This window comes from Copadichromis virginalis, linkage group LG1, assembly GCF_057382275.1.
Source record: "Copadichromis virginalis isolate Kocher_CV1m ecotype Utaka linkage group LG1, C_Virginalis_male_GT1.1, whole genome shotgun sequence".
Taxonomy (NCBI): domain Eukaryota; kingdom Metazoa; phylum Chordata; class Actinopteri; order Cichliformes; family Cichlidae; genus Copadichromis; species Copadichromis virginalis.
Window position 1 is genome coordinate 33508322 of NC_140618.1, and position 25389 is coordinate 33533710.

At 40.1% G+C, this 25389-nt stretch overlaps 3 protein-coding genes across 3 annotated transcripts in view; all 3 read left to right on the forward strand.

Moving 5' to 3' along the window:
* The first annotated feature begins 1112 nt into the window (after positions 1-1112).
* LOC146719100 (guanylyl cyclase-activating protein 2-like) lies at positions 1113-2744 on the forward strand. The gene is made up of 4 exons (XM_085453600.1): positions 1113-1319; positions 1413-1562; positions 2346-2454; positions 2576-2744. The coding sequence occupies exons 1-4, from the start codon at positions 1113-1115 to the stop codon at positions 2701-2703; spliced, it is 594 nt and encodes a 197-aa protein (XP_085309726.1). The 3' UTR covers positions 2704-2744.
* A 5693-nt stretch (positions 2745-8437) lies between these two features.
* Positions 8438-18076, forward strand: LOC146719101 (malignant fibrous histiocytoma-amplified sequence 1). The gene is made up of 10 exons (XM_085460385.1): positions 8438-8557; positions 8662-9535; positions 11058-11355; positions 11464-11650; positions 11742-11935; positions 12273-12772; positions 16377-16534; positions 16627-16801; positions 17829-17896; positions 18000-18076. Exons 1-10 carry the CDS (start codon positions 8530-8532, stop codon positions 18014-18016), a joined length of 2499 nt encoding a protein of 832 aa, XP_085316511.1. The 5' UTR covers positions 8438-8529; the 3' UTR covers positions 18017-18076.
* A 1267-nt stretch (positions 18077-19343) lies between these two features.
* mapk8ip1b (mitogen-activated protein kinase 8 interacting protein 1b) overlaps positions 19344-25389 on the forward strand; it is a 44495-nt gene continuing 38449 nt past the window's right edge. The window contains exon 1 of the mRNA XM_085460407.1: positions 19344-19523. Within this exon, the coding sequence (XP_085316533.1) occupies positions 19447-19523 (77 nt within the window). The 5' untranslated portion in view covers positions 19344-19446. The remainder of the gene's footprint in view (positions 19524-25389) is intronic.

The window sequence follows — 25389 nt, forward strand, 5'->3', positions numbered from 1 at the left end:
CTGGTTAAGGATTGCCACGTGAACATGACCCAGTCAGTAGTTACATGAACACGTAAGTCAGCTTTAGAGTCAGCCGAAGCTATATGTCTGTATAGGAGCTTTAGAACAAACCTTTGGTGATTCCTCTCGCATGAAAAGTGCAATCGTGAACTGCAGCTGAGACTGCTGCTGGAAATGATTTGGCTATTTGGTTAATAATTGAAACAGTAAAAAGGAAAATAATATATCTTGAAGGATCTCCTTTGGGTCGTTGTTTTGCTATTGTCTGCAAATTAATGTGACAAAACCTAAACTGCTCAGCAAATCTGCAAAAGAATTTATGTAACAAAGCAGCACATCTATCTATTTCTTTATAGTTTGAAAAAGACTACAGAGATAAATAAGTGTAAATTTGAAGTTATTCATTTCAAAATCACTCAACAACGACATTTGAAAGGTTGAAAATTGGTTGTTTTTCGGAAAACAATTTGAGCCCGGAGTCCAAAAATAAGGGCAGGAGCACCAGTAATGTTGGTCATGATTTTTAACAACACACTGTGTTTGGGAAGTACAGATGACCAAAGTTCAAGCTTCAAACTTCCCATTGTGGCTAATATTGCATTTCAGCTTGTTGCATTGTTTTTGCCTCATTGAACCAAATTGTGCAAGCTTTTGACTTTCTTTTTTCATTTCTTTATTTATAAATTAATACATATGAAAAAAAGACAAGATGTGTCCTTTGTCCCTTGCTATTTAACTCCCATCTATTGCTATTACACTAATATTCGCTAATTTATTTTTGTTCTTTTTACAGACACCAGTGTACTGTATGCCAATCTGAATGCACACACCTTTGATGTTAATGTTGGAATATCACTGGTGTTGCTCTTCTGAGTTTGGCCTAGGCCCACAATTAGCTACAAACCTAATTAACTCAGCAAGAGGAAACCCTAGCAACGTATTACCACAGTAATCCCAAGGCCACTAATCACCTGCCCCATAAAGAAAGTAGAGCTCTGTGATTCTAGCGGGTTATAAAAAAAACACCTAAGAGTGTCAGACGTCCATTTTAAATCTGTCCAACTCGTCGTGGAAGCTGTACAGAAAGGTTTCAGGACTATGGACTGAATTACATGACAGACATGGGGCAGACGCAGCAAACAGAGAGCACTGAGCAGATAGACATTAAAATCATCCAGGATATGTACAAAAAGTTTATTTTGGAATGCCCGAGTGGATTACTTTTTCTGCATGAGTTTAAGCGTTTCTTTGGTGTGGAAGCTACAGGAGAAGCTTCTGATTATGCAGAGAACATGTTTCGAGCGTTTGATAAAAATGGGGTGAGAGAATGAAACCTGCTACAGCCTGGCTTACAGTCATATCATGAAATGTGATAAAGTAACCAAAATGTTCTCATCTAACCTCTCTTTTAGGACAATACAATTGATTTCCTTGAGTTTGTGGCAGCACTAAATCTTGTTTTCCGGGGAGACCTGGAGCATAAACTGCGCTGGTCATTCAAGGTGTACGACAAAGATGGAAATGGATACGTGGATAGGAATGAACTACGGTCAATAATCGATGTAAGTCCTAAATGTGAACCAAAGGAAAAATATTTTCTTTTTATAAAATAGAAATTTTATGTTCAGAATGATGCATCTCAGTGTATTTATTTTTTACATTTTGTCTATGATAGCGTTTACATATACTTAACAAGCTGTGGTCTTTGATATGTACTTCCCTAGCAAAGTTCCTAATATTTGCTTTTACTGTCAAGTGCTTTAGAGAGTATGCAAATGCTTTAAAAGCACTGTATCCTTGGGATTTCACTGTATTTCCTAACAGAGTAAGTGCTGAGAATATAAGTACAAAAAAAGACAACAAACCTTTTTTTTAACCAAACGTGACTCTACCAAATATACATTTCAAATTACTTATGGTAGTCTGTAACTCTAAATACGTGATAATTAAACTGTGTTATATGTTTAGCCTGATAAATCTCATATACTGTATTTTTGTATTTCAGAAGCTAAGGACAATGGAAAGAGAGAAAAAGAAAATTTTTAAGATATTTTTTTTAAGAATGAATTTTAACTATTGGACATTTCTATTTCTGATGAAGAATGTAATGGCTTCTGGTGATGCTGTTATTTATGTGATGCCCATAATATTTCCAGTTAATAAATGAATTTCTTTGTCTCTTATTCTGCTCATTTCCAAATCTTCAGTTCAATATTGTATTGATTTCTGCTATCATTATTATTATTGCCTTAATTATTGTTTTATTTACATAACGATGTGTACTAAAATTCCTAAGACCTAACTATATATTTTCTTATTTTATAAAAATCATTGCTTTTATCCAGAGCATCTATCGGGTTAAGAAAATCTCCAAGGACAACACAAGTGATTCCTGTCTTACTGTCGATGAGGTTGTTGATCGAATATTAGCAGCTGTTGATACTGATGGGGATGGTGAGCATTTTTTAATAATGATAATTAATTTGCAGTGAATGCAAATGTAGATAGGACAAGAGTGGAAATGGTGAAAAGGTGAGAAAATGAGTCGGGTTTTGCTGTTTTTTGTGTTTTACAGGTACTGTGAGCATGGAAGAATTCATTAGAGGTGCACAGCAGGACCCCTGGCTGCTTAATATTTTAAAGCTGGACATGAACCCTGCCAGATGGGTGATGGACCAAAGGAGAAAGAGTGCACATTTCTGAACTATCCAAGCAGCTTTTCCCAGAGAGAACAATCTTGACTATTATCAAGGGACCTTGTTTATGAAATGGAATTAGATTCGCTTTTGGTCTTACTGTAAGGTAGAAAATATCTTTTCTCTAAGCAATCTCTATACTTGACATATAAGAGCTCTCCTGGATGGTTATGGGATTGCAGAATGGGATCTAGAGTCATAGTTCTGTATTTCTGCCCCACCTACTTTAATGCAGAGGTACCAAAAACCTCAAAGCTGCATGTTTAGCTCTGTTTGTCCACCTTTTTTCTATACCATGTGGCCTAACTTTAACTCCCTCAGCCATCATCTTCCCTCAACTTCATTGGTGCTGTCATTATAATATGCTCTTTTTGTTCTTCATACACTGTATACATTATTTGAAATGATTTGAAACAGCTTTAATAACTCATACATACACACACACACATATATAGAGAGAGAGATAGAGAGCGAGAGAGACAAGTACAGCCTTCTTTTTATAAAGTTTATGCTGTAAATAATGATGTAATTATTGAATCATTTGAAAAAAAAAAAATTTTATTTTTGATAACTACATGATTATTGTGCATATCAATGAAATTGCAGTACAGAAATATTTTCTTTTCTTTAAGAAAAACAAAAACATAAGATAAATAAGTCATGCTGCCATGCTGTATATATCCAACATGTATAAACCTGTTCTGTGTGCAGAGATCCACTAGTTTATGTTGTAAAGATCAATGGTGCCATCTAAAGGTGAACTGCAGTCCTCTCATTACAAGTTGGGATTTAAAGTGGATACAAAAAAAAATAAAAAAGAGAGAGAGAGAGAGAGAGAGAGAGAGAGAGAGAGAGACAAGTACAGCCTTCTTTTTATAAAGTTTATGCTGTAAATAATGATGTAATTATTGAATCATTTGAAAAAATATATATTTTTATTTTTGATAACTACATGATTATTGTGCATATCAATGAAAGTGTAGTACAGAAATATTTTTTTTCTTTAAGAAAAACAAAAACATAAGATAAATAAGTCATGCTGCCATGCTGTATATATCCAACATGTATAAACCTGTTCTGTGTGCAGAGATCCACTAGTTTATGTTGTGAAGATCAATGGTGCCATCTAAAGGTGAACTGCAGTCCTCTTACCAAGTCTCATTACAAGTTGGGATTTAAAGTGGATAAAAAATAATAATAAAAGAGAGAGAGAGAGAGAGAGAGAGAGAGAGAGAGAGAGAGAGAGAGAGAGAGAGAGAGAGAGAGAAAGTAAAAAATACAACCTGTGATTTGTGTGATTTTTTTTTTAAATCAAGTATCCTAAATACTAAAGTGTTGTCTTTGATTGGCACTCTTTATTGAGACAGAACAAATGAACAAATTGCAAAGTAGTTGTCATGAACTGGTCAAAATGAGAGCGTTGGACCCAAAAGCAGACTCAATGGACTAGAAGAACTGTTTACAGGTTTTATGAACAAAAACAGAAATTCAAGACTTAGAACATGACCCAACCTATAACATTCACAAATGGCCGAGAAACGAGGAAGGTAACGAGGCCAAAGAATGCTACACGAGAGGAACACAGTCTGTTGAATCCTGGTCGCTGTGTCCGTGAGAGTATCCTGGGAAATGAACCGGGGGGGGAGAGTTGTCCAGTTCCAAGAGAGTCACGATGGGCAGAAGGGCAGATGGGAGAATAAGATGAGTATGGAATCCTTGGTGGAGGTCTTAGTGTGTTAGCAGAGGCATTATGACTAGCGCCATGGAGTAACGCAACAGGAGGTGGATCTGCTTGTGGCTTTTTTGGGCTGTTGTCACAAAACATTCTGTTTTAAATTTTACACATGATAATGGAAAAACTAATTTAGTATGTGAATTGACCTGATCTTGTCATGAACCGGCTGTGTGGAGGCAGATGAGGACCCAAACGCAAAACTCACGGAGGCAGGAACTGAACTCAAAATCACTGCTTTATTGCAGGTTTCACAAAGGAACAGAACTAAACTGGGAATACTAACAGAAGACCGTGGGAACACAGAAAGACACACAGGTTCGGGGAGAAGACATTGACGACGCGACACTGACCTGATGGAGACATGCACATAAATACACAGAGGGTTAACGAGGGAAGTGGGAGCACACGGGGAACACAGCTGACACAGATAATCATAACGAGACAGGGCAGGAGTGAACACAACATGACACATACTGACGAGAGACTGTCAAAGTAAAACAGGAAGTACACAGAGGTTCAGACAGGAGGAGAGAGAGCACGGGGAGAACACAGACATAACAGGCTGGGGAAAACATGGAATAAAACACAAGGAGAGACGAGGGCTCACAGATACACAGGGGCACACAGGAGGTAACCAAATAAGGAACATCTTAACTAAATAACCTAGGAACCAAGGCATAAATAGGGAACAAAATACAAAAACTAAGAATACTGGGCCAACATGGCCCAGGACCATGACAGATCTTCCAAAATAGATACCAAATCAATCCATTGCTTCAATCTTTTCTATAAAACTGCAAAACTGAGAAGACACTCATTCTAGAGTCTGCACTCTTACGCATTATTCTCACACAAACTATGAATTTAACGCAATCCTTAACCTTAACTGATTGTCAAAGACATATATCAGGCATGTAAGACTTTAACCTTGAACACAATCTTACATCATTGTCTTTTGTCCTCTCTATCTGCTAACTCTTGCTATCTTTGGGAATGAAATAATATTATATTTACATTTCCATCCATTATCTTCTGCTCTTTGCTCTTTTTCTGCTTCTGTAGTGCTAGTTACATGCTAAAGATAGTAAAACACAAACTGCATCCAGGACACAAACAAATGTATAACACTGCTAACACAACTTCGACTCTTGACAAGCACCTGCACAGACCGAATGCACGAAGTTACACTAACACAATGTAAGCCAAGAGCCCAGAAGGATGTTAAAACTGAGTGAATGCCTAAACCAGCTGAGCAGTCAGACCCTGAACTATAGACCAGGTCACAAATGTACGTTTCTAGAGTACTCTGTGGGAATCACTTTATAGCACTTTAGCCTGGTTTTATCCTTGCTTTGTGTTGTCATTTTTGTGTTTATACATAAAAATTTAAATAAAGATTGTGTCCTCATTAGGAGAGGCATTTGTATTAATGTGTGGGACTGAAGCATAAGGGTTCAGGGTTAAATATATGTTAAAAAACAAAAACAATTTTCAAATTTTTTGTAATTTATTGCATTTTTTGCAATTTATGTAGTTACTATGCACTTAATGCAAACATATTATTAAAATTTGGGTTATAATGGTTGTATTGATGTATAGCAACTTGAAATGCTCCCAAAAATGGCACTATAGCATGTAAAAATATAATATAAGATCTGGCAGACTTGGTTCTATGGTAGGTCTTAAAGGGTTAATCAACTCAGCTAAGGTGGTTGCATACTATTATCAGTTAACTTCCCTTTTTCTGCTGTGTGAGATATAGGCCTGTATAATGAGCAATAAGCCCTCTCTGTTTAGCAGCCTTCCTAAAATCCTCATATGACCTTAAAACACACAATGTTTCAATGTGCTCTGTATTCAAAAGCTACCTCCTTTACACACTATGAGCTCTGTTACTATAGTTAAGTGCAACAGACCTGTAACTTTCACTGTCTTTGGATTGTGCATCATAGATGCTGTCAGCTGAAACAAAAATCCTGTTTAAAAATATGTATATGATGCCACTGGTTAGTGTTGTACATATAGGGAAGAAATCTCAAATGTGTTATAAATGCATAAGGTATGATCCACAAGCATAATTGCACACGCACTGCACAGTGTGGGGTGGTTGGTGGTTCAATTCCTGGCTGTGTTGTATAGAGCGCTTTGAGTACTTTAGGAGAGTAGAAAACGCTATACAAGAAAGAATCAGTCCATTTACGGTAAGGTTTTGTAAGTGAGTGAGAGGGATATTAATCATCAGTGACCTGTTTGCCTCAGAATCAGGAAGTGTGCAGGAACAGTCAGAGCTGTTCACTTCCTGATATAAACGCTCAAGAAGTAAACCGTCCTTCAATTGCATGAGAAGAATTCCACAGTCAAATGGCTGGTAGGTAACTTAAATTCTACTTCTAGTGCTAATATTGTTTAGGTCTGTGACAGTTGTTAAATGAGACATTTTTCAAGGTGTTGTCCCATAATGTATTCTAGAGAAAGCTGAGATTGTGTGGCTGTGAAAACAGATGTGAAGACAATTTTAAGGGAACTTCCCTAGCATCAGAGAATTTTCATGTTCCAAAAACACTTTTACTGTTGTCATTGTGTTAGAAAGAAAAAAAGAAGCTGTCTTGCCAAAATACATGTATGGTAGTGCTATATGATACTTTACAATACCCTATAAAGGCAGCTTGTGTAGGAGAGAACATTGTGTCATGATTTATGAGATGAAACATCATTAATTTGCAAATTCTGCAAAAATTTGTATGACCACTAAATCACAATAATTAGTTAATACAATACAAACTCAGCTTTCATATTTTAATGTATGATGAATATTTGGATCAATCAGCCTACTTCTAGTGCAGTGGTTCCCAAAGTTTTTTTGCTAGGCCCCCCTTTGTTTTACAAGAAAAATGCTGCCCCTGCCTCCGCACCTACACAGGTATTTTTGAAAACGCAGCTGTTTCGTCCACACGTAAACGGCGTTTCGAATCACCGAAAACAGAGATTTTTTTAAAACTCCTTTTTTGCGTTTACGTGTGGACGAGGAATACAGAGTTTGTCACACAACGTCAAAGGTATGTGCCTTTTTTCACGTCATGCTGTGCACCACGTTATTGTTTACATGAGATGAATTGCAGAGTAGCAGATAGAGACAAAATACTGTTAATCTGACTATCGTCAGGTTTTACAGCTTACATATACACACGCAGTTACTGTCCCTCTATTTAGAAAGGCAGAGGCGTCACGATGTGATTATTTTACGTGTAGTTGTTTTTTTCCTGTGTAATAATATTCAACATTGCTATCAATACATTTTTCAAAAAATGTCTCTCTGTGCAAAATGGGTTCAAAAACATAAACAACTGTGGGATATTGTTTGTCGGTGATTTAGACAGGGGGAACAAATCGTGGCAGGATCAGCCTGATGTTATTTGTATCCCACTGTAACTTTACTGTATACTAGCTAACATCTCCAAAATGTCAGGAGTAGTTAGTTATTACAACAAGTGTTTGTGAACTAAAAATCAAGAATGTGGGATACTGTTTGTCCGTCATTTGGAGAGCCCAGCGCGTGCTCCCGACAAAGGGAAAACCAATTCTGCAGGGGAGACCTACCTCGGCACTTGTGCAGGTGAAGCCAAAGGAAAGACCACCATATTTCACCATATTCACCATATTTTCTAGTCTTTGGCTTAGAATGAAGTTGGTTTGGAAACATATTCAGTGATGCTTCATCTCCTGCTTTGCGTTTCTGTAGGCGCCCCGTGCTAGCAGTGTCCAAGCGTTTTGTTTCCTTTCCCCCCTTTTCACACCGTGCCCCCGCTGCAATGGCTCTGCACTGTCTGTGTAATTTGTGCCAGCCATGTTCCCAGGTATTTCCTCTTGCCCTTTCCCCACTTGTATTTGTCTTCATGTTCCTTTGCTTCTTGTCGTGATCTCCATCATGCCTCACTCTGTGTTCGGTCCGTCAACCTGCCTAGTTAATTTGTATCTGTATTTCGTTTTTTCCTTGTTCAGCAATAAAGCTGGTTTTGGAGTTTACATTTCATTTCCTGGAGTCTGCATTTTGGGTCCTTTTCCTGCCTGCCTGCCCACAGCCAAAACACCATATATGAGATGGAGGAGATGGCTGCAAAGCTTTTAGGTAGATCCAGCATCTAGTCTATGGTTTATAGGGTTGTACCACACAAGTCAGTAAAATTGCTTTATGAAACGGTGCCTAGTTGTTAACCTATTTTTGTAACACAGCAACCAGTTGGGAGGTATGGGATCTATCAGGACAAAAACTGAAGTACCTTCCTCAGGACCTTCTGGCACCAGTTACTTTGTATACAAGTGTGGATTTGCAGAGGAACAAACTAAAACGTGTCACCGGCATCTCCAAAAACACCAACATCACAGAGCTTAATCTGTCCAGGAACAAGATAATCGAGTTTTCTCAAGAAATCTGCAACTTGAAAAATTTACAGACACTCTATATGAATCATAACAATGTCAGATCAATTCCAGAAGGAATCTTCCCACATCTTAGGTATTTAAAGTTCCTAAAACTCAGCACCAATCGCCTGGCAAGGCTTCCTTCAGATATAAACCAGTGTACCAGTCTTACTTACCTGGACCTTTCCAAAAACTGCCTGCAAAACATCGAACCACTAGTTGGGCTACCAAAACTGAGGGAGTTATTGGTTGAGAAGAATCAGCTTACAGAGCTACCATCCCAGCTTTTCCAGAAAGGTAGCTGTGAGCTGACCAAGTTCAAGGCCATGTGTAATCCACTAAGGTGTCCACCAGAGGAAGTCTGTGCTGGAGGGGTCATGGACATTCAGAGCTACTTCCTTCAAATGGAGGAGAACCCCAATGCTCACACTACCTGGACAGTTAAAGCAATGTTTCTGGGCTCTTCCATGGCCGGGAAGTCCACACTCTGCCACAGCCTTAGGGAAGGGAAGCCTGTGGCAGTTGCAATGAAGGATCGGACGGAAGGAATAGATATCACTCGGCTATACACCCATGAAGTCCGCTTCCTTCTCTGGGACTTTGCAGGGCAGGAGGAGTACTATCTGACACATCATATCTTTATCACACCAAGAGCACTTGTTATCCTCACTGTCAATTTGGCCAGGTGAGACAATTATTGTTTCTTTTTTTTATGGTTATTTTGTTAAATTATATGACTAATAGTCAAATAATATGACTAATGTGACTATAGTTCTTTTGTTGCCCTTCCAGCTATCTAAAAGTTATCTTTCTAAAAGAAATTCTTTCACTAGAAAGTCTTTTTAATGCTTTGCAATTGTATATTCAGTCTTTATTTTAGAAAGCAAGGGAAATCTGTGGAAGTTAACATATATATATATATATATATATATATATATATATATATATATATATATATATATATATATGTGTGTGTGTGTGAACATATATATATATATATATATGCCAAGAGTGAATCGATGTCTCGTTCACTCTTGGCATACAGGAGGTGGTCCTGTGGCATACACAGGTTGGTCAGTCTGACTGCTTGGTCTGCCAGTAGCTGGTGTTTTGCGCCTCTGGTATTCTTGCCCATGCTCATGTATTGACCCATGTGTCAGTTGGAGGGGACCGGTCCTTGAGGATCAGGACTGTCCGGCCTTCGGTTAGCCATTTTTATTGTTCCCTTGGTAACCGGCTACGGGGGGGGTCCAGGTTTCAAGCTTGGCCATGATCCTATCTTGATCTCAACGATCCTTCTCCTATCGCACTTGGGGCTTGGTACCCAATCTCGGGTGGGGGTGATGAAATCTCCCCCCTGACCTGGCATCCTGGCTCCCCCTTGCCGTAGCATTTATGTTGTACCTCGTCAATCTCTAGCTGTGAGAGCAGTCCCTTCTTTCGAATGTTGGAACAGTTGTGGATGTTGGGTATCGAAGAATCCATAGGTCCCTCATCCTATTCATGTAACCCCTTCCGCCAGGGTTACTTGCGTAGTAGCATTCCAACTACGCCTTGTTTTCGTCTCTTGCCCACCAATGCCTTCTTGTTCCAGTAGCCCACTTCTTGTCAGGGTGCCCTGGTTCCTCGACACCTGACGCGGTGCATGCCTCCATATTTATCTGTCTCGCTCATGTCTGCGGTAGGCTTGCTTAGCATAAGGGGTCTAGCATATATATATATATATATATATATATATATATATATATATATATATATATATATATATATATATATATATATATATATATATATATATATGTGTGTGTGTGTGTGTGTGTGTGTGTGTGTGTATGTATTAGTTATCTAGGTGACAGCAGCAGTGGATATTTTCAATATTCACATGGCTGCCATATGTCGCTTAGTTTATGAATGTTGTACTTACAGCTTCAAAAAAAAAACCCTACTTTTTCAGTCAAGAAACAGTTTTTTTTAATGTGCTTTATGACCAAACACCTTCCACCCTACTGATATTTACTTGAACAAAAACTATACATTGAGTTTAGTGCTAGTTAGCCAAGATATGACAAATGTGAAATTAATATTTGTGTATGCCAGTTATCGAGCAGCAGCATTCTGACATTATGTGTAAGTACCAATGACACCCAGCATCTTAGAGACCAATAGCAAAAAAAAAAAAGACAATAATGATTCTGATTTTCTATCAGCTATAGCACTGTAGACCCAGAGTCTTTCAAAGACCAGATTTGGTTCTGGTTAAACAACATACAGCTACGTGTGCCAAATGCAGTGGTCATGCTTGTGGGAACACATTGTGATCAGTGCAGAGACCTGGAAGAGGTAATGGAGAAGAAGAAAGACATTGATGAGAAGATTAACATAATGCTGGTAAACAGAAAGATGGTTTTAAAGTACCAGAAGAAAAATCTGGAAGAAAATACAGACCCATTTCTCTACATGGATCAAGTGGATGAGATTGATTCCCTTTTAGAATACAGTTTGAAGGTAATGATTGGTATGATTAAAATATACCATTTTAAATGCCACACAGGCCCAGTGGGGTGTTACTGTGGATGCAGAACCTTTTACAGTTTTCCTTTACCTTCCCTTCAGGTGTTGGATCTTCTAACTCTTGACTGCACAAAGACTCAGGATATTGTAAGATTCAGAAGTCATATTTTGAAATGCATTCAATCAGAAAGCGCTTTCCTGTGTTCTGAGACCATCTTACCACAAAGTTATGAAGAAGTGGAACAAGCCATCCAAAACCTTGTTACACTAGAACAGATTCCTCAACATGGTAAGTCCAGTTAATGACTGTGCACTTTATTTAAGTAACACGGAGAAGTTGTTTTTGCTTTGTAATAAAAAGTATCCATTTTCTATGTCAGGTATTGTTCTACTTGAAGAACTCTGTGATTTAATAATGAACCATGTAACACAGAGCAGAGAGCACCTCCACTCCATATTGCAATTCCTCTTGCGATATCTGCACAGAATTGGGGTTATTATTTGGTATGAAGATATTGATGTACTAAGTGACCATGTGTTTATCCAGCCTTCATTCCTCATTTCTATGTTCAAGGTCAGTGGCTGTTTTTCTTTTTTCAGACCTATGTATGCACACACTACCCTTTCGAAGTACAATGGTTTCCTTTACAAGCATTAATGTGAAGATTCCTGGTAGTGTCGCTTCCACTTTAATTTTAATTCCAAACAAATTACCAATAAATATAATGTATACATGGATCAGAATGCAGTTAGGTTAAGACCAAAAAATAGCACTGGCCACGGTCAAACAAGCAGCTACACTCTTTTGATCCCTTTGCCTGAAGATTTCCACAGAATTTACAAACTACACTAAACTACTGTTACCACAGTTTCTCCTAACTTACTCTTCTAACTGCTTTCTGTGATTGCAGACCATTGTGAGACATGACCTGGTGCAGCAGCTTGAGAGAATCTCAAGAGACCTACTCATGCAAGAAGGAGCTCTGATGAAACAAAGGTTCATCTGGGTGGAGGACTTGCGGTGCAGAGGCACCCTGCACAATGCAGCCCTGCGCATCTTAGTCCGGAGGGAGTTAGAGAAACTGGTCATAGATGATGATGATTTGGTCAGAGAGGTAGTAGGTAACAAAAAGGAGGAAGGCATAATTCTCACCCTGTTGCAGCACTTTGAGGTTACCCTCCCAACTCTTGTCAGAAGCCCCATGAACCCCCAAGCACCAGACTTCATCCCAGGAGAAAATCACTGGGAGTCAGTCAGGGAGTCAAAGAGAGACCCTGATGGAGCTTGCCTCTTCCCCATCTATCTGAAGGATGACCTCATAGTATGTCAGAAATGGGGTGAGAACAAGCAGGATGATGTCAGAGTGCATGTGTACGTCCTTCCTGAGGTTCCACATGGCTTCTTTCACAGGTAGCTTGGAAAAAATTTAATTGTTTGTCACCTTTTATAACAGGGGTAGGCAACTCCAGGCCTCAAGTGACAGTGTCCTACAGGTTTTAGATGTGTCCTTGATCCCACACAGCTGCTAAATGACCTCCTCAACATGTCTTGAAGTTCTCCAGAGGCCTGGTAATGAACTTATCATTTGATTCAGGTGTTTTGACCCCGCCTACACCCTTTACAATCACAGGTCAAGGATGACCCTTGGTTTGACCACTCGTCCTGATCTGGTGGTCAGGGCAGGGCTAGTGTCCATGGTTGGTGTTGCAGTGTCTCTAGATGGCGACAAGGGCTCTGCTTGTTGTTGAGCTGCACTATCAGGCTGGCTTATCAGATCGGGTGCTGGTGCTGAAGGTGCTGGTCACGCCTTAGCGCCTCTCAGGTGTCGTCAGTTACGCCGACGTCTGCCCCTCGCCAGTGCGGATCACAAAAGAGCGGGCAGTCTCTGCAGGTCGGATGATGACAGCCGGTTTCCAACTTCTGGACTCATCCTGAAAGCAGATGTGCTCCCTCTGCGCTGCATTTGTAGTATTGCCTCTGGTGCTCTTCTCTTTCCATCCGTGTTTTTTGCACCACCGTCTGGCTTACGACGCTGGGTACCAACTGGTATACGGTGATGGGAAGCACTGAGCGCAGACATCGACTCATGAGGAGCTGCGCGGGTGATCTGAAGCCGTCGACTGGTGTGTTCCTTTGCTCCAATAGAGACAGGTAGGGATCTACTCCCTGAGCATGAGCTTTATCCAGAATTGCTTTGGCCGTTTTGACTTTTCTTTCGGCAAGGCCATTATTTTGTGGGTACAAAGGGCTTGAGGTTGTGTGGACAAAGTCCCATGTGACTGCGAAGTCCTTGAACTCTCGAGAGCTGTACTGTGGGCCGTTATCTGAGATAAGCTTCTCTGGTATACCGTGTCTGGCGAATATGGCCTTGAGCTTTTTGATGACGGACCCTGCGGTGGTGGAGAATAGCCTTTCGACCTCAAAGAAGTGGCTGTAATAGTCCACAACTACTAAATAGTCTCGTCCACGCCATGTGAAGAGGTCTGAGGCCACAGCCTGCCATGGTCTCTCAGGAATCTGTTGTGTAATGAGAGGTTCTTTAGGGTTCGCTGCACACCTCTCCTAACATATGAAACAGTTTTCCACTGTGGCAGCAATGTCCTTGCCCATGCCTGGCCAGAAGAGGGTGTCCCTCGCTCTCTGCTTACTCCTCTCAATCCCCATGTGCCCAGTGTGGATTCTCTCCAGCATATTGTTTCTTAGGGCTGTTGGCACTGTGATTTTGTCACCTTTAAAGATGATGCCATGGAAGTGTGAAATTTCATCTCTGAAATTCCAGAAGTCCTAAAGGATATGGGGGCATTTTTTCCTGTCCTCAGGCCAGCCATCATGCACGGTTTACTTCAGAAGGGTGAGCTGCGGGTCGCATGCTGTCGCAGCCTGTATCTCTGAGAGCTTTTGGTCACTTACTGGGAGGCTGTTTATCACTGAGTGGACCTGATCCTCCATGCCTTTGCTCAGCGTGCTGTCTTGGTCGAGCAATGGTTTCCTGGACATGTCGTATCTCTGCAGCTGTAACAGCATGTGCTGCAGATGAGCAGGGGCTATGGAGATTGGCTTCTTCAATATGTGCTCCAACGGCTTGTGGTCTGACTCGACGATAACTCTTCTGCCGTACATGTAGGTGTGGAAGCGCTTGCATCCAAACAACACTGCAAAGAGTTCTTTTTCAATCTGTGCATAGTTAACCTCTGTCGGGGTCAGTGTCTTTGAAGCATATGCTATTGGATGTCCGTCCTGCATCAACACAGCTCCCAAGCCATACTTTGATGCATCTACCTGTAGGCATAGCTCCTTGGTCGTGTCGTAGTATGCCAGTATGGGGCCTGGTTCCCTGGTTATGAGATCCTTTATTTGCTGGAAGACTCTGTCATGATTCTGATCCCAGACGAACTCAGAGTCTTGCTTGAGCAGCTGACGCAGCGGTGCGTTCATTTCTGATAGTCGTGGTGCGAATCTGGACAGGTAGTTCGGCATACCAAGAATTGTCTCAAGCTCATTCTTATTCTCAGGAGGTGGCATGTCCTTGAATTTCTGTAGTTTCTTTGGGTCTGGCTGGATGCCCTCCCGGGTGAGTTTGTGTCCAAAGTAACTCACTTCTGTGGCCCCTATGACACATTTCTCTGGATCGAGACGCACTCCTCGCTCCCTTGTGTGCTCAAGCATGGCACGGAGGTTCTCGTCGTGTTCCTCCTTTGTCTTGCCAAACACGAGGATGTCATCCACGATGGCTGCCACCCCATTGAGCCCTTCATATGTCTCATTGATTTTCCTTTGGAAAATGTCCTGTGGTGATATTATCCCAAAGGGAAGGCGCAGAAAGCAGTACCTGTTTTGTGCGATTTCATAGGAACGTGCAATGTCTATGCCTTTTTCTAGAGTCAAATCTGACCCTTGGCTCAGCAGCTTTTCTTTGACTTGTGGGAAACTGGTTGCAAAGACAATCCTGTCTTAGACCATTTCATCACAGTTAACATAGCCACACTGCTTGACGAGTAGCTTTAATTAACTCTGTCACAAAGTGTTCGAATGACTCTCCTTCGCCTTGGAGTCTTTCATTAAATTTGTATCTGGCAAAAACGGTGTTCGTTTTCAGCATGAGGTACTGTTCAAACCTGTCAAGATAGGTGGTCAGCCTTTTAGCTTCTTCATCAGACAGCTGCCATGTGTTATAAATGTCTCTGCCTCTTTTTCCTACCCACAGAAGAAGATAGCTGCACTGGGTCTCCTCGGGCTTGCCACTTAGCGGGCCGCTAAACATTAGCTTCACATGTTGCACAAACCTTTGCCAGGCATCGGGAAGAGTAGCTGAATCCCAGTCCATTCGTGGTGCAGGAACTCCCGACGAATCCATTTCGCGGTGTCAAAGGGCGTTTAGTTCGAATTACTCTGACACCATGTAATATTCTGTTCTTTGACTTATGAATAATATATTCTTAAACTGCTTCGTGAGTCTCCATCTTCTTTATTTACCACTCGCTCGGTACAACATAACACACCTCCACTTCCGTAACCCGCCCCACTGCCACTACGGCAAACCCCAAGGGACAATAAGCACGAAGTGCAAACATTATAAACAATACAACAGTGTTATCTAAAATCTGCAGGACACTAGCACTTAAGGCCTGGAGTTGCCCAGCCCAATCTGTAAGATAAGTATATTTTCAATTGTATGTTGGTTTTCACAATTTTCAAGGCAGAGTCTATATAAAAGACTCAAATATGTACAATGAAATTCACAGACACCACTAGCACCACAAAAAGCTCATTCAATAAGCTACAGAGAAGATGTATTGTGTCTTTTATATATATATATATATATATATATATATATATATATATATATATATATAATGGCACACTTTTACATTTACACTTTCTTTGTAAATTTCTTCAGTTTCCAATGTTTTCATTGATTTATAATTCTATTTTTTTTTCTTATTCTTACTCCACTCAAAAACCTCATGAACCATAAATCTTCTGATCTCTCATGGTTGCCACATGTAACCCTTAGACTGATCATTAAGACGTGCTCTCTTTACTCGACTCACTGGGTGGGAAAGGAGCAGTGTCTCCTCTGCTGTGGAAACAGACTTGCTCTGTTTAGACAGGGGGACAACAATGGAGATTCCTTTATAGAGATACGCTGCCGAAGACCTGAGAAGGATGAAGGTAAAAAAAAAATCTGTGGTGTCTTTTGTTTTAGGACCAAAAAGAGCTCGACAGCAACAGTAGAACTACATGTAGCTCATTTCTTTTCTTAGAGTTTCGGCAGATGTGGGATCTGATCTTGGCAGTGATGTCCAAGCTGTTTGTGCTGTCAAGGCAGTGGCCAGGACTGACCCAGCAGGTACACACTCCCTGTCCAGAGAGAGGCTGTCTGCATTATTTTACCTGGAGGGACTGGCAGGAACTGAACAACACCAACCTTTACAGTCTGTAAGTGTTGTATCTCTTAAGACTTCATCCCTGATGGCTTTTCAGAATCTAGACTACAGGGAGTGCAGAATTATTAGGGAAATGAGTATTTTGTCCACATCATCCTCTTCATGCATGTTGTCTTACTCCAAGCTGTATAGGCTCAAAAGCCTACTACCAATTAAGCATATTAGGTGATGTGCATCTCTGTAATGAGAAGGGGTGTGGTCTAATGACATCAACACCCTATATCAGGTGTGCATAATTATTAGGCAACATCCTTTCCTTTGGCAAAATGGGTCAAAAGAAGGACTTGACAGGCTCAGAAAAGTCAAAAATAGTGAGATATCTTGCAGAGGGATGCAGCAGTCTCAAAATTGCAAAGCTTCTGAAGCGTGATCATCGAACAATCAAGCGTTTCATTCAAAATAGTCAACAGGGTCGCAAGAAGCGTGTGGAAAAACCAAGGCGCAAAATAACTGCCCATGAACTGAGAAATGTCAAGCGTGCAGCTGCCAAGATGCCACTTGCCACCAGGTTGGCCATATTTCAGAGCTGCAACATCACTGGAGTGCCCAAAAGCACAAGGTGTGCAATACTCAGAGACATGGCCAAGGTAAGAAAGGCTGAAAGATGACCACCACTGAACAAGACACACAAGCTGAAACGTCAAGACTGGGCCAAGAAATATCTCAAGACTGATTTTTCTAAGGTTTTATGGACTGATGAAATGAGAGTGAGTCTTGATGGGCCAGATGGATGGGCCCGTGGCTGGATTGGTAAAGGGCAGAGAGCTCCAGTCCAACTCAGCTTGTTTCTGATTTTTATGAGGCGAAAGTGGTGTGTAAGTCTTCTGATGTACTAGCAATGGTCAGAATTCCAATGTTCCGTGCCCTCAGACTTTTACCATTAGCATCGGTGCTAAAACAAATTACTGTTAGCTTGTAACAGATAGCACACAGAACTAGAATTAACTTGTTTTTCTCCTCCCCCTGTTTTATTATGTATTTTCATCTGGTTATTGTTTATATCTCTTTATTTTTTACAGTGTGAAGGAGGAAAAATTAGTTTGCCAGGGAGGCCATACACGACGAACGGAATTCATTTTTCCAAAAGGTAAATTGATGTCTTCTTTATTCTGTAAAATAAAGGGGAAAATACAACAACAACATGTGCATTGTTTATATTGTTATTAATCACCACTGTGTTTTCTCTAAAGCTGCCACTTCGCAGTGATGACTGATGAGAATGACGTCGAAGAAGACAAACACAGCATCACAACCTCTTAAGCAATATGTTTAGTGGCAAAATGTTTTTTGTGCTAGCCAATTTTATCTTCTTTTTTAGTGACTGGTATGAGTATTATTTGGAAAAGTGTCACCAAGTATTACGTTCAGGGCTGAGGCTGATTTTGTAATAAATGTTTTGTAATAGATGTATTTAAAAATACTCCAGAAGACTACTTGCATTTCTATTTTTGATATGCAGCGTTTCAGTGTTTATGTGTACAATGACAGCCTCTGCTGGCTCTTGAAGACTGTCAGCTATGTTTTTCTTTGTGAAGACAAGTTGTAGACCTTACAGTGTTACATGAAAAATTACAACTGCTGCATGTAAAACATTTAAGCTGATCTTTAATAATATGATAGTCCAAATCAATCCGGTCATCTGCAAACTCCTAAAATAGGCTTGCTACCCCTGTATTTCTCTAGTTTTTCATCAGTTCCTCAAAACTCTCTTCTACGTGCTGGCTCATGCTGCCTTCAGGGTCTACTCGTAAATGTCAAGAAGAATGTCATGAAGAATGGTTAATTGTTAAACCCCTGTAGTCAAAAGAAATGACATGTTATTAATTACATAAACTGTCGCTGTCATATAAAAAATACATGTCAGATTATCATATATTTTTGTAGTCTTTTTTGTAGCCACTCATGCCTGTATGAAAAAAAAGTCCTCACAGCAAACTGAACTGTGTAGTCTGAGTTAAATCCAGATAGAACAGAACCCAGTGAGTTAATGTCCTATAAGTCATATAGCAGTAATTTTCTCTTCTCTTCTGTCTAAAGACGGAAATCGACTGTCTGAAGTCTATTTTTGTGTCTTCTGTTTTGGAAATAACCTGCTTAAATGTAAATCTGACACTTGTTCAAGTGAAGAATGAGGTAATCGAATTGATCAACTTCTGGACGTACACAACTTACATGTTTTTCAGAAATATTTATGCAAATGCTTAAGACCCTCCTGAAGTTCTAAATTTAGGTGATGTTTTTAGGAAATTACATCTCAGCTATGTAACTCTGTTTAAAAACGAGAGGGACAGAATTATAAGACCATGGCACCTTGGTCAACATTCACTTTAACGTTGTGCTGAGCAGCTATAGAAGTCTACATAGAGTATATATATATATATATATATATATATATATATATATATATATATATATAATTTAATGAAGGAAAACACAAACTGGATAATTTTACAGGGCGAATAATTTCCAAATACATCAAAATCTTTGGGCGTTACCAGTTTTGATTATTCTTGCCCCACTTTAGGTAGTTACTATGTTTCCCACAGTCTTCGAAGGCAGCATCCTATCGCCGGACCTCTCTCAGGTGTCTTTCCCGGGCAGCTGCACGGCGGAACGGAGAAATGAGAAAGGGGCAGCATGGCGGACAGGGAGAAGAGGAAAGCTACCCCGCCGTCTGGCCGCAACATCCAGGTGAAGTCCCCGGCCAGTTTCAGGTAGGTCCCGGCGGACACAGGGTTGGAGGGAGGGAGCGACCGAGCTGCCAGCCTGCCCACCAGGCTGGAGGCTGTGAATGAGGGATGAACCACTGCGGTTTTGCATATCCGAAGGTGCTGATGCTGGCTGGTTGGAGCCGCTGCAGCAGCAACAGTGTCTGTCTCCGCGGAGCTTTCCAGCGTTCCGACTTGCAGTGTGTTGTTGAGTCGCATGTTTTGTGCTTGGGCGTGTCTGCTCCCGGTGGACAGACACGAGCGATGAGCTCCCTGCTGCAAACATGGTTTAAATATGCCCTACTTTCTGCTAGTCTGCTTCAAAATCCTCACAGTACAAGGATACTTGGTCGTAGTGCATGTTTAATACATATTTTTTCCTTTGCTTTGGTACTCCTTTACGATGCAGTCCAAGTCTCCATCATACGTTTGCATCATTTTGAGCTTGATTTGCTGCTAAAACTCTTGATTCGACAAACCCGGCACTGATTTAGTGTCATATTTTCGGATTTTAACAATACAGACAAGGAGTAAAGCATATGCCTCCAAAAGAATATTTAAGGGACTGATTGTGTTGATGATTTTATGGAAATGTTATCAGAGCCATACGTCATCATAAGCTGACTTTTGTGGTTTAACAGTAAGTAAACTTTGATATTAAGTGGAAAGACTTTAAAACATTATTGAATCATTCTTCCTGAATTATTATTCTTATACCAGCTTAAAAATAAAACACCAAAAAGACAGAACAAAAAAAGAAAACAAGTACACTATTTGTCCCAATTACTCACTTTTACAATGCATAGATTTGCCACACAGTCAGACTGATTTTGAATAGCCTAATGTACTCAGTAAACAAAATATTCAGTAAAATAATTACATCCTTACAATAATAATTTAGATTTTGGTTTTGCTCCTTGGGTTGATTTTCAGACTGAAAAAAGCAGTCTGGGGAATCTTTGTGCTCTACAAATGGACATGTAGATATCAGCTGTTTAAAAACGGTAGGTCAGGTGACCAGTCAGAGGGATTCAACCTGTAGAGCTGAGCACTGCAAGAGATTAGCTCCACGCTGATGTCTGCTCTCACATGCTGAGTGCCTCACACACTCGGAGACCATTGCAGCTCTGCTTTAAGAGAAGCTGTGGCATTACCTCAGGGTGATTATTGTGAGGATGGAGGCCTGTGATCAATATTCTCTAGTGAGACAACAACACACACACACACACACACACACACATTCCTGCAAACACCCAGCCTCTGGCCCAGTCTGTCCTTGTCTCATTAGCTGAGCTGAAAACAACCACCAAACATCTTTGTTCAGGATTTCATGATGATCTGTTATTGGGGATTGAATGCTGCTGATTGGTATTTGGGAAATGTGACTGACTAGAGGAAAGAAGCCAGATAATCCAAAATCTCGGGGGCTGGCCCAGTCCCAGAGCGGCCATATGTTGTCATGTTTTTCTCTCTCACCTCCCTGCCTGTGCACGCTACAGTGAAATCCTATGTCTCAGCCCAAGCCACTGCAGTTAAGAGACCAGCTCTTTGTGTTGGAGATGTTCAGTAAGTGAGACACATAAACGCCTCACCTTTATTTCTGGTGTTTTAGTGGCGCATTAGGATTTGTGGCATGAATCTGAGTGCAACTGAATTATGTATTAGTCATAAAGAACTGGGTTATACAGAAAGGATGACACCCATTCGATTTTTATGCAAGTCAGATAAATGGCCTGTATTTGTATAGCGCTTTACTTTGTCCCTATGGACCCCAAAGCCCTTTACACTACATTCAGTCATCCACCCATTCACACACTGGTGATGTCAAGCTATATTGTAGCGACAGCTGCCCCGGGGCAGACTGACAGAGGTGAGGCTGCCAGACACTGGTGCCACTGGGCCTCTGACCACCACCATTAGGCAACGGGTGAAGTGTCTTGCCCAAGGACAGACCGACTGAGACTATCGGAGCCAGGGCTCGAACCGGCAACCTTCCAATTACAAGATGAACTGCCAACTCTTGAGCCACACAAAGTCAGATAGCCGCACAAAATCATTCTGTATAACAATAGATTTCTAGTAAAGGTTCTAGGTTTTTAATCCAAAATGTACAGCAGGTAAAATTCTTTTTGCCAAAATCATTTATTTCTATTGGTTTATCAGTATGCAAATTGTGTCTTCTGCTTTACTGAAAAGTTTGTTCTCACTGGGTGTACCCTGGATGACTCATGTTACCGCTAAGGATGGAAACTGAGTTCCCAGTAGTTCAGTTCCTTGGAATTGTTAGTCTGCTTTCCTATCGATTCTGCTTATTGGTTCCACTTCAGTTGGTGTCCTGGAGGAGGAAAGTAGCGGTGCAGTCTACAGCATGAATATAGACATAACTTTTATTTTTATTACACAAAAGGACGAGAGCACAATGGTAAAGTGCAAACTGCATACAGGACAGAAACCTTGTGCTGCTAAAAGAACTTCAGCTCTTTGCAATTATCTGCACAGATAGCATGCTAAGCTAGCCAAGAACCCAGTGTGATGTTAAAGCTGAGTGTAGAGCCCAGCCCAACAGTCAGACCCTGAACTTCAACAGGCAACAAATTGATGAGCAGTCAGGCTCTAGCATTTTTCTCCCTGTTCATGTTTCTAAAGTAGAATCACTGTGGCGATCGCATTAAAGTCTCTCTGTGCTAGTTTTCATCTTTTTGCTTTGTGTTGTCAACTTTGTGTTCATACCTTAATACTGAAAGAAACGTCATGAGTGTGTCCTCATTAGAATAGGGGTTTGTGTTGGTATGTTGGCCTGTAGCCTATAGGTTTTTATTGTTAACTGGTAAATTATGAGACAATGATTTTTCATGTCATTTTACAGAGAATAGTGAAAGTAACATAATGAGTAGTAATACATCTTTTGACTTTTAAGTAATGACCCCAACACTAATCAGAGCCTCCAGCATGCACAAACATTTGACCGCACAGCATACAGTTATTTCCCACAAATGTGATGTCTTTGATGTGTTGGCTGCTGGTGGTGACTCTCAACCCAATGACAATTGACAGGAGAATCGATAAGGACACTAATCGATAAGTGATCTTGATAATGGAAATCTGAATCTCTAAATTCATATCAGTTCTTATCTAGTAAGAGTTTTACAACTCATGATGTGGTTGTTATAAACACTGTGCACTATAACAACAACGAAACGTTTTCCTGTTAGGCAGCTTTGGTAGAACGTGTGTAAACTGTGGCATGTGGTGTTAATGATATTCAAGCTGACAATGAGCCGTGACAGCAGAGTTAAAAAAATAGTCTAAAGTGATGTTGAATTCTGCATTTGAACATCCTTTTTATGTTCATCCTGGAGATGAAGAGAAACTGTTGAAATGTTCGGGAAACCGGCAGTCATATTGTAACTGATATTAAGCAATGGACAGCAAAATGCTGCACAATGTAGTCTACAAAAAAAGGAAAACTAAAAAACTTATAAAGGCTGCATAAAATAATTAGACCTTTCAACTAGTCATCCCCAAACAGAATTTAATCTTCAGCTATCCTGTAATATTTAATGTGAAATTAGGTGTTCAGGAAGTCTCAAACCTGGATTGTATTTTTTCATTTTAGAGGGAGTGGTGTGGTGAGGGCTGGGCTATACATTTATGTGAACTTTTGTTTTAAAATTACCTGCCATGCATTATTCACATAACTCACTTGTGGCACAAGAGGGCGTAGTGGGAAATCTGTATCTGTGCAAGTGTGCGTAGTTAAGCATAATTAAGAAGATATGAAGCAGAACAACAGTATAGGATTGCAGACTACTCTAGGGTGCTTTAAGGGAAAAACTCATTAGACATCAGCCAGCTGAGATCCCTGTTGATGGATCAGGTAATGCCTGTCTTTCTCAACAGGTGCAAGTTAACTGTAATCACTTGTTAGAGTTATAAAATAGCTTTCTGTGAATAGGGTTTGAGAGTTCTAGTAAGTTATTTGATTGGTTTATCATACAGTAGCATTAATTTGATTTGGTTAACTTGTCTAAGCTGGAACTTTCACTCTGTTAGCAACAACTGGAGCTGAAATAAAGGTATTGTCATCACCCCGTTGGACAGATGGACAAGGCGGGTGGAGTGGACATCTAAGTTTGTGAATGTAATAAGTCGAGAACAAAGATACGTAGGATTTTCAAATTGATGCCATAGGTGCATCTACTAAAAACCTTGGATAAGTTTGAATGTCAGTGATCTTGACCTCATGGTCAGAGTATGCTTTCTGAAAATCTTGTGAATGCAAAAACTTGAAAACGGGACTACGTAAGATTTTGAAATTGGCAACTCAGGTGTGTTGCCAGTTGCCAGTAGTTTTTGTTATGTATTTCATTAAACTGGCTGTCATTTCCAATATTGCTCATAAAAGTTTCCACCTTAAGGGCACGGAAAATACCTTTGTAGGTCATCATTCATCTGTTTCGTGTTTAAAGAACATAAGTAGAAGGCAGCTGGAGTTTGTTCTAGGGATGTCATGATACCAGAAATTTAGAAGTTGGTACCAGTAGGATTATACGAGTCTCCATGCCCAATTCATTACCAAACCACAATTATTATCCTATGTACTGTACTTAAACAGACTCCTTTATTAAAAGGTATTTTAAAACACTGACATACTGGCATAATTTTAATTTAAAATGTTAACATTAAAATTTGCTCACAAAACACAGATTGAAATGTTAGGGTGGTTGTCGAATAGTCTAGTAACGTTACAGCAAGGATTGTAACCTGTGGAAGAAACTGATTTCACAACAGTATTGCCAGCTATGATAACATATATTTCAGGATTAAGTAAGAAGGATAATACTTTGAATGATGTTAGCATAAACTGAAGGAAAAGTCTTTACACATGATTATGTTTAAAATAATTAGGGATGTTTCCCTCAGAATTAGATTGTATTTGTGGCAGCGAGGCAGATCATGTGTGCACATATTTTAAATGTTGTTGAGCACACTCACAAATTTCATGAATTATTAAATAATAGCATATACACTAACCACATTATAAATAATAAAGAAATAATCAACTGCCTTGCTAATAAGTTTCCAATCCGTTGAATGAACTCCACAGGTATTTGCCTGTTCTGCTCTACAGCCGTAGTGAGATAAAGTGGCGAGAGCTTTTCTCGTTCCTCAGGCTCTGGTTAGATATGCCTTTCCAGCTCACTGTAGATCATGTTTACTCAGATTTACTATGCCAAGGAGGACCCTAGCTGGCTAGCAGTTTGTGAAATTTCAAATACAATTACTGATGCTCTTTCATGGTCGAAAGGATGCATTGTGCAGTTGGTTAAAAAGGTTGATCCAAATTCAGCATCCATAATAGAAAATATTTTTCAATTTTAATATGTGACAATAATGCAAAAGCAGAAGAGTTGCATCATTAAGTTACTTTAACTGCAGCGTTAAGCAGTCATATTATATTTTTACTTAAAATTAACATTGACAACAGTACTTTTATGCTTACATTTGACTTATGCTGTGTCACTACTGTTGCTATAATGCTGCTGCTGCCACCTTGTTTCAGTAGATTTACATTTCAAATTAGGTAGTGTGTCATCAGGGACACTAGCTCTCTGGTAAAGAAAGTTGGAAAAGGTCCTTCATTTCTCTTGTAAATGTTGCTGCAAACATCAGTTAAATGTTGTTCAGGATTTTTTCTAGTTTTTTCTTGAATCATTGTGATTTAATTTGGAGGCTATATTGCCCACCCATACTCTTGCATTTTGCATGACTTATGTCCCGAGGAATCAGAACTCGTAGGCACATCTTTCCATTTTTTCCCCAAATTACTTAAAAATCAAAAGTTTATCAGTAATCTCTTAATTATAAATCC

Bases quoted from the DNA above. Each gene is read 5' to 3' on its own strand.
- LOC146719100 (XM_085453600.1), top strand. From the start codon at position 1,113: ATGACAGACATGGGGCAGACGCAGCAAACAGAGAGCACTGAGCAGATA. The intron at 1,320-1,412 runs GTGAGAGAATGA...CCTCTCTTTTAG, and splicing joins GAGCGTTTGATAAAAATGGG to GACAATACAATTGATTTCCT. The intron at 1,563-2,345 runs GTAAGTCCTAAA...GCTTTTATCCAG, and splicing joins AACTACGGTCAATAATCGAT to AGCATCTATCGGGTTAAGAA.
- LOC146719101 (XM_085460385.1), top strand. From the start codon at position 8,530: ATGGAGGAGATGGCTGCAAAGCTTTTAG. The intron at 8,558-8,661 runs GTAGATCCAGCA...TTTGTAACACAG, and splicing joins GATGGCTGCAAAGCTTTTAG to CAACCAGTTGGGAGGTATGG. The intron at 11,651-11,741 runs GTAAGTCCAGTT...TTTCTATGTCAG, and splicing joins AGAACAGATTCCTCAACATG to GTATTGTTCTACTTGAAGAA.